Raw genomic sequence first — 16,055 nt, forward strand, 5'->3', positions numbered from 1 at the left:
AACAGCCCCAGGTGTTCCTCGTCAGTTACTTTGCCGTAATGTGATTAAACACAACTTTTAGTTTGTATTTCGCTCATTGTGCATATTCTTAAACTAGATTTTGACACAGGGCCCCTCTACAAGACTGGGCCACAAGATTAGGTAATAATGTAGAGTCCGCTTTATTGACATAGCAGGAGTACTTATGTAGTGCAAATTCCTAAAAAATAATTTTGCTTATAATTCATCCAACTTCACTCACAAAGAGCTGTGATGTGAAGGTGCTAAACAAAAAGTCACTATCTCACCGGTGTGCAAAGTGCAACGTCATGGCCAAAATGAACATACTTTATTCCTCCAATGCAAAACACTGGACAGTATGGAAATTCACCCTTGTGACACATTTATTAACGGTCTGAATAACAAATTCATCTCGGCTTTTATTTTGGAAAGAGGCGCCCCCAAGCCCGTTCAGCTTTACAGCAGCCGGAGCAGCGAGAAGGGAAAAGGACATCTGCAGTTATGTCACATTACACGTCGTGGAGGGATTTACATGTGCATGTTGCCGGTCATTGTGTTGTAGGCGATCCTTAGGCTCCGCTGTCTTACTTGAAAATCATGAGTCATTGTTAAGTAATAGACGCTCAGGGAGTTAATTGTTTGATTCGATAGATAATCATAGACACGGTGTACCTGAGGAGAAAGTACTCGGCAGGGCTCGTTTGAACGGAATCGACTGGTTCAGTCTAAATTTAACCGGGTTTATTATTTTTCGGATGTATGGTAGTTTACTCTCATCTATTATACTACAATGGAGGTCGGTGCCGAAAATTCAAACATACCTTCTGATGAGAGAGATTATGCTCTGAAACCCTTAGATCTCAAAGTGATCGCCGAAAGGACTGCGAAGGCAGAGGAGCAGAGACCCACATGGAGTGGGCGGCTGGAGTTCATCCTTGCGTCGGTGGGGTACGCGGTGGGACTGGGCAATGTCTGGAGGTTTCCCTACCTGTGCTACAGCAGCGGCGGAGGTACGGCTGTCTCAGGGGTCAGGGATGTTGTCTGAACTGTTTGTAATAATCCCGATCTGCAAAATAACGTGCAGGAGTGGTGGATTAGGGAGAAAAGCTTTGTAGTCGAGACAAATATTATGCGGCTGTGTTTCTAGTGAAATAGCTTTCTATTTTACATACAGGCTACATGAGAGTGTTGCTGTTGTATAACCACCAAAATTCAAATGATGGCATGAATCTGTAGAATAGGGCGAGATAGATTGTACAATCTAATGCAATCCGGTACAACTGTTCTGCCATGAAGTCTATTTTTACACTGTCATAGCGGTGTTCATTCAATTATATATTCTAGGTCATAGTTAGCGATGGTGTTGTACTGGACAGCATTATAGTCTACTCAGGGGTGTTTTTAATATTCTGTCCCCCTTATTACAGAATTGGGGGGACATTTTTTTTAGAACCACCTCTTAATATAATGTAGTCCAGTACAACACCATCTCTAACTTGAATTTACACATTTCTGACAATGTCCCCCAAAACTGAGCTATAGGAATTGGAATTGCTTTAGATTGTACAAGTGTACCTAATAAAGTGGACACTGAGTGTATATGAAATACAGTACTTCATGAATAATGATGTTATTTACCACAAATATGTCCAAGAATGTCACAAGTTCATGAAAACACACAAAAATGGAATGTTTGGTGGAAAACTACTATTCTGACTGCCCTGTTTAACATGTTTAGGTTTGTTGGGACAAGTAATTTCTTACATTCTATAGGGTTAAGAGCAGTCACATGCAGGGTGACTAATATAGCTACATGAATGCCTTTTCATTGTACAATAGTCTCAGTCATAACCAGGCTTATTACAGCAGAAACTGCATAGACTGTTTTTATTATTAAATTCAAATGGCAGCATGTGTGTCAATTAGGTGTTTATCTTTCGTACTGTTAATGAAATCAATATTTAAATTCTTTCCTTGTCCAACCATCCATTCATTCTGTCAACCACTTACTTTGTTCAGGTTTTTAGGTGGCTGGAGTCTATCCCAGCATGTATTGGGCAATAAGAGGCAAAGCACAAGCCGCACAGGTTGCCAAGTCCGTCATAGAGCTAACAAATACAGACAGAGACATTCACACTCACATTCACACTATCTGGTCATTTCATAGTCGCCCCCGTTCACCTGCATGTCTTTGGGCTGTGGGAAAAAACTAGCAACCTCTGAAATGGATCCACTGTTTGAACCTGATAGAGCCACATTTTGTGTGGGTGTTCTCTCCACTTATAGATAAAAATGCCAAACACACACACAGACAGTTAGGATGTTAGATCGAGATGTGCCTGCACCTTTTTTGAAAAGGTCAAAATATTCTCACCCAGATGTTCTATACCAGCGGCTTTGAGTTATAAAAGAACTGTACTGTAATTTATGCTTATTAATATTATATCGTTTTACAGACACATTATACAAGTAAATCCTTCATCTCAATCATGTTACGGCATCATCCCTGTTGTGACCAAGAATGACTCTGCTAAATTTTGTTTAGTAACTATCCAGCTAAACAAGAGCTTCAGAACAGGATCGCCTTCATTTTCACTTCCATTGATGAACTGGTGTATTTTAAGATGTGGCTCTATGCTAATTAACCCTCAAGGCTGCCATTATAAATAAAAGTAAGTCATTCATAAATGATAGTTGTTCAGATCTGAGTCAGAGTAAAACAATTTTTTACACATGCATCACAACAGGTTATTAGTGATTTGTTAAGCATTAATAATGTATCAACCAAATTCATAGTCACAATGTAGAAACTGGTTATGTAGCTAAGTATGCTTTATCTAAACAATGACACAGCAGCCACCACATTGTATGTATCTCTAGACACAATTATACATACTCATGAGGTACCAGTGGTATCAGCTACACACTGTTCCTGTCTGTTCTTCTGATTCAGGTGCCTTCGTGATCCCTTATCTCATCATGGTGATCCTGTGTGGATTTCCTCTGCTCTTCATGGAGTTTGCTATTGGGCAGTACACTCGTTTAGGGCCTGTGCATGCTCTCGCCAAAATCTGTCCGTTGTTAAAAGGTGAGTGACCCTCCAGGCTGAAGTCTCCTCTCATGTGACGGAGATGAACATCGGATTGATTGAATTTTCCTTAATTTTCACATTTTTGGTGATGTTTTTTGCAAAGAGATAATGTGTTTTTTTTTTTTATTATTATTGGAGTTTGTATAGTTTTTACAAAGTCAGGCACAGATCCAGGAGTATGTAGTATAAAGTGGTTTGCTCATTTCTAAAATAAAACAACAACAAAAAAAGATAAATTACATTTTAATCTTTACCCAGTGTTAGACTTTCAAATATAAAGTGTTTGAATACAAAACAGGTTCATCCTGTCTTACTAGAAGGTCAGATTTTATCAAGCAAAAGGACAGGTGGGAATATTTCTCATGTAGGCTCATATAGTATGAAAGACAATGACTGAATCATTGTGACAGTGATGCAACAGTAATTTCTTTGTTTAGTTTTTGCCATAAAATGTTACTACAATACATTGTTGGAAACCCCAAAAAGTGAATTATTAACCATCAGTCCCAAAAATCCCAGTTGATCAATATAGTATGTAAACAAAGAGCTCCACATATTTGAACTAGACTATTGCTGGAGAGGACAAGGCATCAGATTTGAAAATGGTCTAAACAGTATGGTCCTATCAACTAAACCAAATGATTTCATAAGAGGCTGATACATTTGTATGTACTTAACATTTGTAACAAAAAATGAAAATAAAAGATTAGACAAAACCTGGGCAGAACAGTCAAGTCAAGTCAATATTATTTATATAGCCCAATATCACAAAACACAATTTGCCTCAGACATGCGGACATTGAGCATGTGATGGGACATAAGGTTTAATGAGATCAGAGAGATAAGAAGGGGCGTGTCCATTTATAATTATATGCCATCAGAAGCACCTTAAAGTCTGATCTGACAGGGATAGGGAGCCATTGAAGTGAAGCTAACAATGGTGAAATATGGTAAAATGTTCTTTAACACGGGGGCGTCAGAACCAAGAACAGGAAACATGACGTATGTGCTCACTCACAGGTGCATAAAAAACTTCAAACAAACAGCAGTACTGTATGTACATTGTTTCAAACTATCAGGGAGGAATGCAGCACAGTCTTGCCCAGTCTTGCTTGTAGAGCCGGTGCAGACCCACTTTTGTCCCCCCAGGAGTGGGCTGGGTGGCAAACCCACTGAAAGGGCATTCATGAACATTTTCACAATATTCTCATGACCTACTGCACAGAATCTGGCACATGTGTCCCATGCTTCTCTGTCTCTAAATCCAGACTTAACATTTTCTATTATTTAAATGATCAATTTAGAGGACTGTCCTGCACATTGGAGTTCTTTATTTATATATCTATATCTATATATTATATATCTATTTTCTTTTTGAAATTAAATCTGCCCTTTTCTGTCTGATAAATGGATTGTTTTCACATGTTGATGGGTGAGAACTTGTTTTCTGGAATTCTCTGGAACTGAATGAACATTGAAATGTGTATCATTAAGAAAGAAATCGTTAAATCAACCAGTGAACTGTGAACTGAATATCCTTAAATTTGATTTATTTGAATGATAACTAAGTCAAATATGGGTGACTGAACATGTGCTCTCACAGTCTACATTAGTTCATTTAACAAATTGTAAACATCAAGCAAATCACATGGCTCAGTATAAAGGGTTGTTTATTTAAAAGCTTACAGTGCTTATGTTTTTGTAAATCAAATGTAAGAAAGGACTGAAATGTGTGGACTCAGGGAGCACTGGCAGTCACTCAAACCCACCTCAAACTGATTTCTGTCCAAATCAAACAAGAGCCCAGCCATCAACAATCAACTCTTGTGGGTGTGAATTGAAAATGCTGCCTGTCTTGTACTAACTGTAAGATTTTTCTCCATAGTTTTCTTATCTCCTTAAAGACAGAGATTATCTACCCGGTCAAAACGTATGGGTCCTTCACTTGATTTATCGCTCATTTCTTCCTGGTTAATGCTCTGTGCTAAACAAGGTCCAAAAGCAGGTAGTTTTTTTCTGTATGTTCTTTTGAATGATTTCCCTTTGCAACTCAGTGCAGTTTGCTGTGATGTACCTGTGATCTGTGATTTAGATGCCCACAAACATGTCACAAATCAACAAATGTGCTCATGTTTAATTTACTGCAGTGTGCCTAATCACAGCATAGAAATGTGAAATGAAATTTTAATGGGGTAAATTCAGGACATTGTTGATTCTCTCATTTGCCTCAGAGAGGGCGTATAGTGGACAGGCAAGGTATGAGGGTGATAAACTAATAAAGAAGAGAAGAGGATAGCTCTTCCCTCCATCTTTGTCTACTGTGTCTTGTTTTTGAGTCCAGCAGACTGTAATGTTTGAAATGACGCATCACTTCCCCACTTGGAGTGTGTCTGGTGTACCAGAGGAGAAGTCAACCATGTGAGCTAGACGTGTAGAGTAAAAGAGGCCAACAGGCAATGGCAAAGGAAGGAGCGCTCAGCGTGGATCATGCACAGTGGTTCTAGCTGATCCTGGAGCTCAGAGAGGGTTTCTTTAGGTTATGTCATTATGATGACACAGAGCTGTTTTTCAGCCGCCTGTCCTTCCATTTCATCAGATAATGACACTGGATCCAGTGGAGCATATGACAGTCCAGTCGAGTATAAAGAAATGTTGTCAGGAAGTTTGAACTTCTCAAAAAACAAAGATAACAACAATGGCAAGGATAACGTGAAACACAAGACCAGGAAATAACCGTGGAAAAAGGGAAAGTGGAGAGTTATATGAGAAGATTGATACCACTCGATACACCAGTATGGTCAATATGTAGCAAAAATATATTAAAAAACATGTAGCTGGAGCTAGCAGCCAGTTAGCTTGCCTTAGCATAAAGACTGGAAAAGGGGCAACTGCTAGCTTGGTTCTGAATAAACAGGAAGTGTAAAAATGACTATTCGCCATTACAGGGGGTTATGTGTGGAACTGTTTCTTGACCAGGTTGAGCAGTTTCCCAACAAACAGCTAAGACTCCAGGAAATTTGGTTCTGAACTAGAATCTAGCTCTCAGCAAGTCAGTGAATAAGTTGTGAATAATTGATGTCAGATGGTTTGAAGTTCTTTTTGTTGTGTCAGCTACCCAACCCCACTGATGTATCCTTGGGGAAAAGAATGCCCCTCTTCCAGATCTACAGGCCAAGCTCTTTAGCTGAGTCATGGCTCGGGGGAGGAGGCAGGTGAAGAAACTAGAAACACACAGGCATACACATCCCAACCTGAAATTGGATAACACAGCTAAGAACCACAGGTGTTAAAAGACTGAATAATTTACATCTGTTGGAGCACTTTGATCTCACCTTTATTCAGGTGGTCAAGAGCCTGTTACATTCACAGGCCTAATGACACCGTGGAATTTCTAATCCATGGCTCTAGGAATGCCTTTTATCCGTGGCCGAGTTTGCTTGACTTCATCTTGGCCTCCACTGACCAGAGATTACTCCATGACACTGGCTCTTCTCTGTTGTCTATCTTTATGTGAGATATACACTATATCCATAATTATAATTCTGGGCCCAAATAATTGACACCTCACAGCAAAATATGGAGTATGAGAGTCATTTCATAACAGTTTTAAGAAGTAAAGTGTACAACTTCTTCCCCACAGATGACATCATTTTGCCTCTCACTTTTGCCCCCCCCACGTGTCACTCTGCAGGTGTTGGTCTGGCCACAGTTGTTATCTCCTTCGTGTTCTCCACGTACTACAATGTGCTCATGAGCTGGGCACTTTTCTATTTATTCAACACGTTCGGAGCAACCCTCCCCTGGAAGTCCTGCAACAACACCTGGAATGCTGTCGGAAACTGTTCCAGTGGTTTCCCCGGCAACATCACCCACATGCAGTCTGCCAGCCAACAGTTCTTTGAGTAAGAATAGTTCACTGCATTTTCAACTGCAGAAAATATACTGTATCTATATTTTTGCATGGCATTACCCTAGCTGTTTTTTCTCTAGAGTTACATTTACTAGCGGAAGCGGCCCACTAAAATCTTGTGGTGTTTTTCTGAAAGACTCTGACAACCTATTTTCTTATTTATTATTACTATTATTATTATTATTATTATTACTAACAGTGTACCAGTAGAGAGGGGTGCCAGGTGCCAATTTCAACTTTGATTGTTGCTCATTTTGTCGTGGGTATTTGATGTTCACTTCACACAATCATTTTGTGTTTTCACACTTTTTCCATTTTTCCAGTCACAGGCTTCTGGAAAAAACCAATGGCATTGACGAATTGGGTGGCCTTCGCTGGGAACTCTTTGGCTATCTCCTTATTTCCTGGGTCATCGTGTACTTATGCATATTTAAAGGAGTCAAATCCACTGGCAAGGTGAGAATAATGGCTGCTTTTCTGCCAGATTTGTTTATGCATAGTGCTGATATTAATGTTGTTGTCAGTCCCATTCTTTAATTATTTTGTCACAGTTTGGAAATGTTTGTAATTTAGCAATGTCAGAGGTAAAGACAAGGAGGTTTACAGGCAAGAAGTTTATTTTTGTGCGGATTACAGGAATATAGTCTGAAGCCATTCTTTTTCTCAGAATGACATCTAAAATAATTTGAATGTGTTTGTACCATCCACCTTTATGCACCATATTCTACATTGTGTCTTTATTTTGCAAGTGGGATACTTTTGTTTCACACACAGGAAGTAGATGAATATAGTTTAGTGTAAACACACACAAGACAAGCTTCAGATGCAAAACATGTTTGCTCAGCCAACTCAGAATCAGGAGATGATAAAAAGAAAAACAGAGAGGAGCTTTGAAATCTAGTAGGGTATCTAGTAATTCATCAACTGGAGATTTTGATCTGACTTGACCAGATTGTGATATATTCTTGAACACACAATTGTCCTCACTGGTGTCACTGAAAACAGGCCACAACTCAACTGAGGCAAACCTCACCTACACAACAAACCCACACATTGACCAGTTTCTGCTTTTCACTGTTTTTGTCACACAGGTTGTGTATTTCACTGCTGTATTTCCGTACTTCATCCTGTTTGCCCTGCTCATTAATAATGTGCAGCTTCCTGGAGCCAAGAATGGTATCCTGTACTTTATTACACCTGTCTGGAGCAAACTGTTTGAAGTGAAGGTGAGACTCTGTTAATGAATGAGTAACATCAAAAAAGTAGGTTAATCCATAAGACTTTGGTTACATGTTGGCGCCAGAGAGTTGAAACCAACTTTTAGATGTTTAAATCACATTGACCTTTGATTGAGGAATGGTATCAGTTTCATATTTAATTTGTCTGTATGTCAAAGAGCAAGGAATTAAATATCTTATCATATTCTTATCATATCTTGTGTTGGCTCAAGCTTCAAACTCAACAAAAGCCAGAACTGCCAGTGGAAAGAGGGAGAGAGGCCATTGCAGCAATGAACTCAATAAATCAGTTAGGTTGCACTCAGGACACCTTAGAAATGGAAAAATGTGGCTTTGAGGATTTTAGGAACAGCTGCCAGAATAAAAATTCAGGACAGAAAGCTAAACTAGAGTCCCTCTGATGTTGAATAAAATCCAGAGCAGGATCTTCAAATCCCCCAGAATAGTCTGGTCCAGCTACAGCTGGGTCTTTCTTGACCCCTTAATAGCAAAAGAGTAAGTAAGATGGACATTTACTGAGGTGAATAGTCCAGTAGTCGAACTCAGGTTTAGTACTGTAAATGTAAACATCAGTGAAAAAGAACTCACATACATTTAAAGTGTGATTTCAGATCTTTAGGTATTTCCTGGAACATTAAATATTTAATGCAAAATCAAAGTTAAAGTGACATCACCTTTTTCCAAGTCTTGTCGACTTCAAACCAGCAAGAAGAGCCACACTAAAAACACAGATGTAGAAATCTCTCATGTGATTGATTCACAGACTGTTCACAAGACTGTCCATACGTAAAATGTTTTGTTGTTGGAGGACCCCCATTATTCAGAAAAAAAACTGATTGAGAAAATAGGTTTCAAATGAAAATCAAATGAAACTATACTAAAGTTAATCTTCATACTTTCCTTTATCTCTGTCATAGGTTTGGGTTAATGCAGCCGCCCAGGTGTTTAACTCCATTGGAATAGCATTTGGCTCCATGATTTCGATGGCTAGTTACAACAAGTTCAACAACAACATTCTCAGGTAAAGATTTCATATTCTCTGTTTGGAAGAGCTGCACTGTGTTTTTGACTGTCCAGCAGAATATGCTCTAGTAAAGTCATGTTGACAAGTTAGAATAGTGAATAACAATGGGGGTTTTTTGTATTACAAGTTTTAGTTTTATGTATTTATGGGACTCGACTCACTGATATTAAACTGCACAGCCCAAACATGTTGTAATTTTGTAAAAAAGATTAACAAAAAATGGGAAATAAGATCTTATCAGTATCAACAATGTTGGTTTCTTATTGGTTCCCTCAGTGTACATATTAGGGCACCATCATAGACTTCACTTGACTAAAAATACAACATTAAATTGACCCTTTACCACAACTGACTCTGAGACCATTCACTATAAACTAGATGATGTGCTGCGGGTTGAACAGTAGTTCTCTCCGCTGTCTGTGTTGCAAGAGCAGCTTCTGGGAACAAAGAGGGCAAATTGTTTACGGAAGAAGTTAAACTTTTGGTCTTTTCTTTAAAAATGAGCTGTGTTTACTGTGTGGCCATATGCTTCAGCGGCTCTCTAGAAAGGTTACTCCCATCCTGCAGAGAACTGAAATGAACCCTGTCTGCTTGACCCACTACTGTCCACAAAGCTGACCGAGGGGGAAATGGAGGAGATTTGATTACTATTTTCATTTAGAACAAGAAGAGATGGGGGGTGTTTTAATACAGTATATGCACCAGTGCAGGCCTCAGCTTCTCTGTGGGGTGCAGAAAACAGATCTGAAACCCTCAACTGCTCTACATTATCATAATCATTTCTGACAAACAAAGAGCTTGTTGATCTAGTAGAGAAACTTAACAGTTGTCTTGATGAGCAAATGACTGCTTCATGATCTAGTACCTTTTGTTGACCTGAGTTTCTTGGATACTGTAACTGTACTGACGTTGTTTATTCCGTCCTCCTCCTCTCCCAGGGATGCTTTAATTGTATCATTCACCAACTCATTCACGAGTATCCTGGCTGGCTTTGTGATCTTCTCAGCTATTGGCTACATGGCTCATATACATAACCTCCCCGTGGACAACATAGCCACAAATGGTAAGCATCAAGCCTGGAAAGATCATCGCACCGCCGTCCCAGTTACAGAAATAGAGATGGACACACAAATAGATCCCAAACTCTGTTGTCGGCTGTAAGAACTTGTTTTTGTTTTCATCCTCCTGAGAGCATTTTTTCTTCTTTCCATGGAAAAACAAGACACAGATTTCAAGATGTGCACGTCTGCATTGAATATTTGACGTGTGCAGGTCACTCAAGGATAAATAGTGGAAATATACAATTTCTTAAAGAGGCACTCCACTGATTTTACACATTAAGTTCAGTTCACTTGCCATGAGGAGCACTACTCAGCCTGTAAAAATGGTTGTATAATGTCTTCGGTGGCTCTGGAGAAGTTTTGATAAAATACTCCACACATCCAGTTTGTAATATTAGATAAATCCTTTTGTTGCAAATCTCATCTTTGTACGTCCAGTACAATTGATGGGGCGACCTCATAGTGAAGCAGACTGAAGATGACAAAATGTCATTGCAAACAGGATGTGCAGGGTTTGAAAATAGCGGGCTTTTAGGAGGCAGGGAGGGTCTAATGAAAGACGCTATTGAGTTGCATTATGGGAATTGTAAAATCTAATGTTATTGGCGCTTGACCCATACTAGAGACTAAAAGTAAGGATATGCCTTTGCTGCCTTCATTTGTAATCTGTCTCCTGTGTGTTTCAGAACAATACTAAATCGCTGGAGTACCCCTTTAAGTAGCTGTTGTGAATTATAGCCATACATACTTTATTGTGTGTGTGTGTGTGTGTGTGTGTGTGTGTGTGTGTGTGTGTGTGTGTGTGTGTGCGTGTACTGTAGTAAAATCATGTAACCAAAGCTGCTGATGATGTCTAGGTCGGCAGTGAGTTGAAATAAGAGGGTTTTAGGTTGCCTACAGCACATATTTGAACTGCATAAAAAAACAAAGCAGGGGGAGTTTTGGCTTCAGTAACCGAATGCTCAAACAACATCCCAACAGGAGCTTTGTCAGTTAAGTAATGCAGTATTAAAAACAGAGACAACTTACGTTTATCCTCTGGGTCAGATGAGAATCCTGTGGGGTGATCAAAACACTGTATCCCTGTCAGCTCTAATCACACTATCAAATGATGGCTACATCTTGATTTGACCTCCTTGAAAAAAATGTTTTGCTGATCATTGGTTACATTTTCTTCAAAAGAGTAATGTAAAATATCAGGGTGTAGACACGGCTGGACAATCAGGGTTTGAGTATCAGGACAGTCGTCAGTCTCACAGTGATGCCACAGTGATCTCTTGCTAATATTTGTTGCCAGTAATTTCCACACTGCAGGTGGAAGATTGGTATGTTAGATAAGAAGTCATCAAAGGTAAATTCAAGAAGTGGCATGAATTATTTTAATCCCTGCTACCACACTTCAAAAAAGGCTATGTTTAAATTTCAAACTAGGTAGAAACAAGTCAATCAAGTTTACGGGTATTCTGTAATAAACATTTTGAAACCGTGTGAAAAAATAGTGGTTGTGAAAACAAACTGCAAACTGTCACATTTCACTGATTCAGCTGAAAAGGTTCAGCTACACTGGTACGATTGGCGTCTGTAAACTGCAGTTAAATGTACTATGAGGTCAACAATAGGTGATTCAAAGGGATGTCATATAGTGATGGTGTATTTGATGTTGTAGGTCATGATCATCACTTTGCAGCATCCAGATCTTAAGTTAAACTCCACTTGACCTCTAGTGGCATTTTGTTCAGCTTAATCCTACAAAACAATACTTGGGTTGGAAAAATAATGATCCCCAGACTAAGCTTAACTATTTGAACTATGGCATCTTTTGGATGTACAGTCTCAGTTCAGTTTCAGGGAATAGTTTGATATTTTGGAAAATATGCTTGTGCATATTTAGCTTAGCTTAGTTTAGCATGAAAACTGGGGGGGAAGAGCTTGCTTGGTTTTTGTACGGATTAAACAAATGAGATACAACATGTTAATCAGTGAGCTTCAGAGGTGCTGGTAGGCGGATTTTGTTACCTTTGGACAGAGCCAGGCTTGCTGTTTCCCCCTGTATCCAGTCTTTATACTAATCTAAGATAACTGGCTGCTGGCTCCAGCTTGATATTTACTGTACAGACAAGTTGTGTCAATCTTCCGACTTAATACTCGGCAAGAACACGAATAAGCGTATTTTCAAAAATGTTGGACTATTACTATAAGAGAACATATAATCTGTTCTAGACAACATAGGTTTAAATTGCAGTTCAGGTAATGGAAATGCAATAGTCGGAATTTGTGTTCATTTGCATCTCATAGTACAAATTACCTTTACTGTATCACGTTTCAGGTCCTGGTTTGGTGTTTGTTGTGTACCCTGAAGTCCTCTCCACCATGCCTGTCTTTCAGCTGTGGGCCCCTCTGTTCTTCTTTATGCTGCTGTGTCTGGGCCTGGACAGCCAGGTAAACATCTCTAACACTCATATAAACACAGTGTGTGACAGAAAAGGAGAATATCATGAAGATGAAGCAATGCACTGGAGCACTGCACATTTGAATTTGTATTGATGGAAACATTCACACCGTCACTAAAACTGAAGTCGGAGTTTGTCATGAGGAAGGCACACTGATTGAGAAATAGGGCAAGAAGATTTCTTCCTGCTTGCCACAACTGTGTACATTCAGGCTGACCATTTCTCTGTAACTGTTTACTTAACTGTGTCCATCTTTTAGCCACAATCATGGAAATGATTGCTCACATACAATTTGGGAGGTTTGTGTGGTCAAAATAAATAAAGTGCCGCTAACCTTAACTGACTGTCAGACTCCATGTAGCATAAATGTAGAAATGTGCATCAGAATTACTGTGATTATAACCTTAAAGCCCCCCCCATGTATTTAGAATGGTCAGGCTAAATATTGGTACAAGTATTAGTTATGGTATAATCTAGGTGAGTTTGCCTTTTGCTAACAGATGAACACACCCTCCAAATAGACCAAATATCAAGAGTCGAGAGCCGTGCTAATGCCTCTGTGAGCCTGTGCTTATGCACAGTGGTGCCTTGAGCTAAATGAACACACTCACAGTGACAATGCTAGCTTGCTAATGTTTAGCAGGCTAACATTTGCTCATCATAACTGAATAAAAATGTAATTTTATTTGGTCATAAACCAAAGTATTGGACAAATTAAAATTTTGATGATGGTCAAAATCGGCTGTCCATCTTATCATAATTATAACAAATCAAGAGGGAACCATTTTTTTATACAGAAAATGGGATTACTATTATAAACAAAATAAATGTTTTGTGTGTGCCATAGTTTGCCACAGTTGAAGTTGGTGTAACTTTCATCAAAGATGAGTTTGGCCCCAACGTTCTGCGCTTCCTAAAGAGAGAAGAGCTGCTGGCCCTGGCTGTGTGCGTCCTTTGCTTCATCCTGGGGATTCCTCATGTTACCAAGGTGCAGTATGTAACAGCAAAACTAGTTTACTTCTCAGAGAAACGTATTTGAGGATGTCTGGTAGCCAACAGTTGTATCACTAGTGACAGTTGTTTTGTCATTTTGGCCTTTCTCTTCCTCACTCTCTCTTCTCCTCCTTGCACAGGGAGGTATTTACGTGTTTCAGCTGATGGACCACTACACTGCTGTGGTTTCCCTCATGTTCCTGGCTTTCTTTGAAGTTGTAGCTGTCTGCTGGATCTTTGGTAAGATCCACATAAAGTTCATACGTTCAAACCTACATGTCTTGTTCATGGTAAATGCTTTAGACCTCTAAGCCATCAGGATTTGGCTGGTTAATCACTAAACTGAATTTTAAACATCTTGCATCTTTATTAGTGGTTAATGATTATACATATTTATACAGTATATTATTATAAGTGTTTACTGTGTCTTTTCCATCAGGTGTCCCACAAATCTCCTTAATGGTCAAGAGGATGGTAGGAAAAACTCCGAACATCTACTTCCGTCTCTGTTGGCTGCTGCTCTGTCCTTTGTTGGTGCTGGTGAGGTTTAAACTCTCTGAATGAAATCACCACTATCATGCAATAATATTAATAATGGTGGTTATTTATCATAGTTTTAAGACTATCCTTTTCCCCACATAGTGTATACTGATCTCCAGCATCGTCCAGTACACTCCTGCTCACTATGAGAACTACACATACCCAGTGTGGGCTGAATGGGTGGGCTGGGGCATCTCACTGGTCTCAATAATGTGGATCCCACTTGGAGCTATTCAAGAGATCTATAACAACAAAGGCTCACTTCTTGAGGTGAGTACAAGAGTCATTATTCTTACAAACGACTGGAATTCGGGCAAGAGGCAATAGTTTTTAGGGGTTTTTATTCTGCCCAGTTGGCAGCACAGTTACTGATTAGCAGGTATAAGTTTACCATCTTGGTTTCAAGTGTTAGCATGCAACATTTGTCAATTAGCACATAACACAGAGTATATATTGCTGAGGCTGTAGTTGTGCTGGTATACAGGGAAGTTCGGGGATCACCAAAGTTACAAAAATGAATCCTGAAGCGAACTTGAATGTCTGGACCAAATTTGATGACAATCCATCCAATAGTTGTAGAAACATTTCACAAAAAAAACCTCATGGTGGTGCTACAGGAAAAGTCAGGGGATCGCCAAAGTCATTAGAATACATTGTCAGGGAACCATGAATGCCTGTACAAAATTTTGTGCCAATCCATCGTGTAGATGTTGAGATATGTTACTGGATAAGTGAGAACTTTGACCTGCTGGTGGCACCATGTAAATATAGTCAGTGGAACACCAAAGTACCATGGCACCATGGATATCTGTACCAACTTTAATGGCAATCCATTTACAAATGTTTACCTGATGGTGGTGCTAGATGAAAGGTCAGGGGATATTCATCCTCAGGGGAACACGAATGTCTATACAAAATTTCATGGCAATCCATCCTATAGTTGAAGAGATATTTTGGACTATAGAGGTGGAGCAACAGACCCAACATTGCCATCCATACAGTCCAGCCACTATCATCTCTTACAGGAGATGTTACAGTGCTAAGTGCAGAGGCGGGGCTATGGCTAATACTTGTGAGAAATATGTTAGCGGTTTTGTACTTTGTGTCTTTGCCAATGGATATTTCTGGATAGTCCATTTTACTAATTATTTCTTTTTTCTCTTTGTATAAGTGCCTGAGCTGACCAGATGTGCTTGAATATAGTGTTTTAAAAGGTTCTTTGTTTGTTTCTAAACTTTTGCCTTCTCCAATACTCAGAGGCTTAAAACAGCTATGACTTCCAAAATAGACCTGGATGCTGAGGATTCCCTGCCGGAAAAACAAAACCTAGACAACCTGGCGTCTGAAACCTTGTTTACTTCAGTGGCATGACCAGGGATACAGCCAAAGCCATGTCTGTGCATCTCTACATACCAAACCCTGTGATAGGATGTTTAATGAAAGGTGCTATTTAGTGTTTAAATGGGTGCTATTTAGCATTTACACTGGGAAACTCAGTCTTTTCTGTCATCAAATTATAATTCTATCCTATTTGTTCTACCAAAGGATGGACCCTTAAGTCCACTATACTTGGTACTTTAAAAACTGTTTGCAGTTGACTTCAGCAACATAAAAACACCCCTTCACCTTGTACAACGTATGTGATGAAAATCACCAACTAAGGGTTAATTTGATTCAATTCAAGTGTTCATTCCAACTAAAGATTAAAATTTAAATGATTTCCTCCCCTTTGGTTGATTAATTAAGTA

General features: G+C 39.3%; 1 protein-coding gene across 1 annotated transcript; it reads left to right on the forward strand.

Moving 5' to 3' along the window:
* The first annotated feature begins 898 nt into the window (after positions 1-898).
* On the forward strand, positions 899-15,678 carry LOC139283788 (sodium- and chloride-dependent GABA transporter 1). The gene is made up of 13 exons (XM_070903825.1): positions 899-1,010; positions 2,954-3,088; positions 6,783-6,993; positions 7,325-7,457; positions 8,093-8,227; positions 9,157-9,260; positions 10,202-10,326; positions 12,651-12,763; positions 13,622-13,762; positions 13,908-14,007; positions 14,207-14,307; positions 14,410-14,577; positions 15,565-15,678. Exons 2-13 carry the CDS (start codon positions 2,980-2,982, stop codon positions 15,676-15,678), a joined length of 1,554 nt encoding a protein of 517 aa, XP_070759926.1. The 5' UTR covers positions 899-1,010; positions 2,954-2,979.
* Positions 15,679-16,055: the final 377 nt, after the last annotated feature.

Source organism: Enoplosus armatus, chromosome 4 (assembly GCF_043641665.1).
Source record: "Enoplosus armatus isolate fEnoArm2 chromosome 4, fEnoArm2.hap1, whole genome shotgun sequence".
NCBI lineage: Eukaryota > Metazoa > Chordata > Actinopteri > Centrarchiformes > Enoplosidae > Enoplosus > Enoplosus armatus.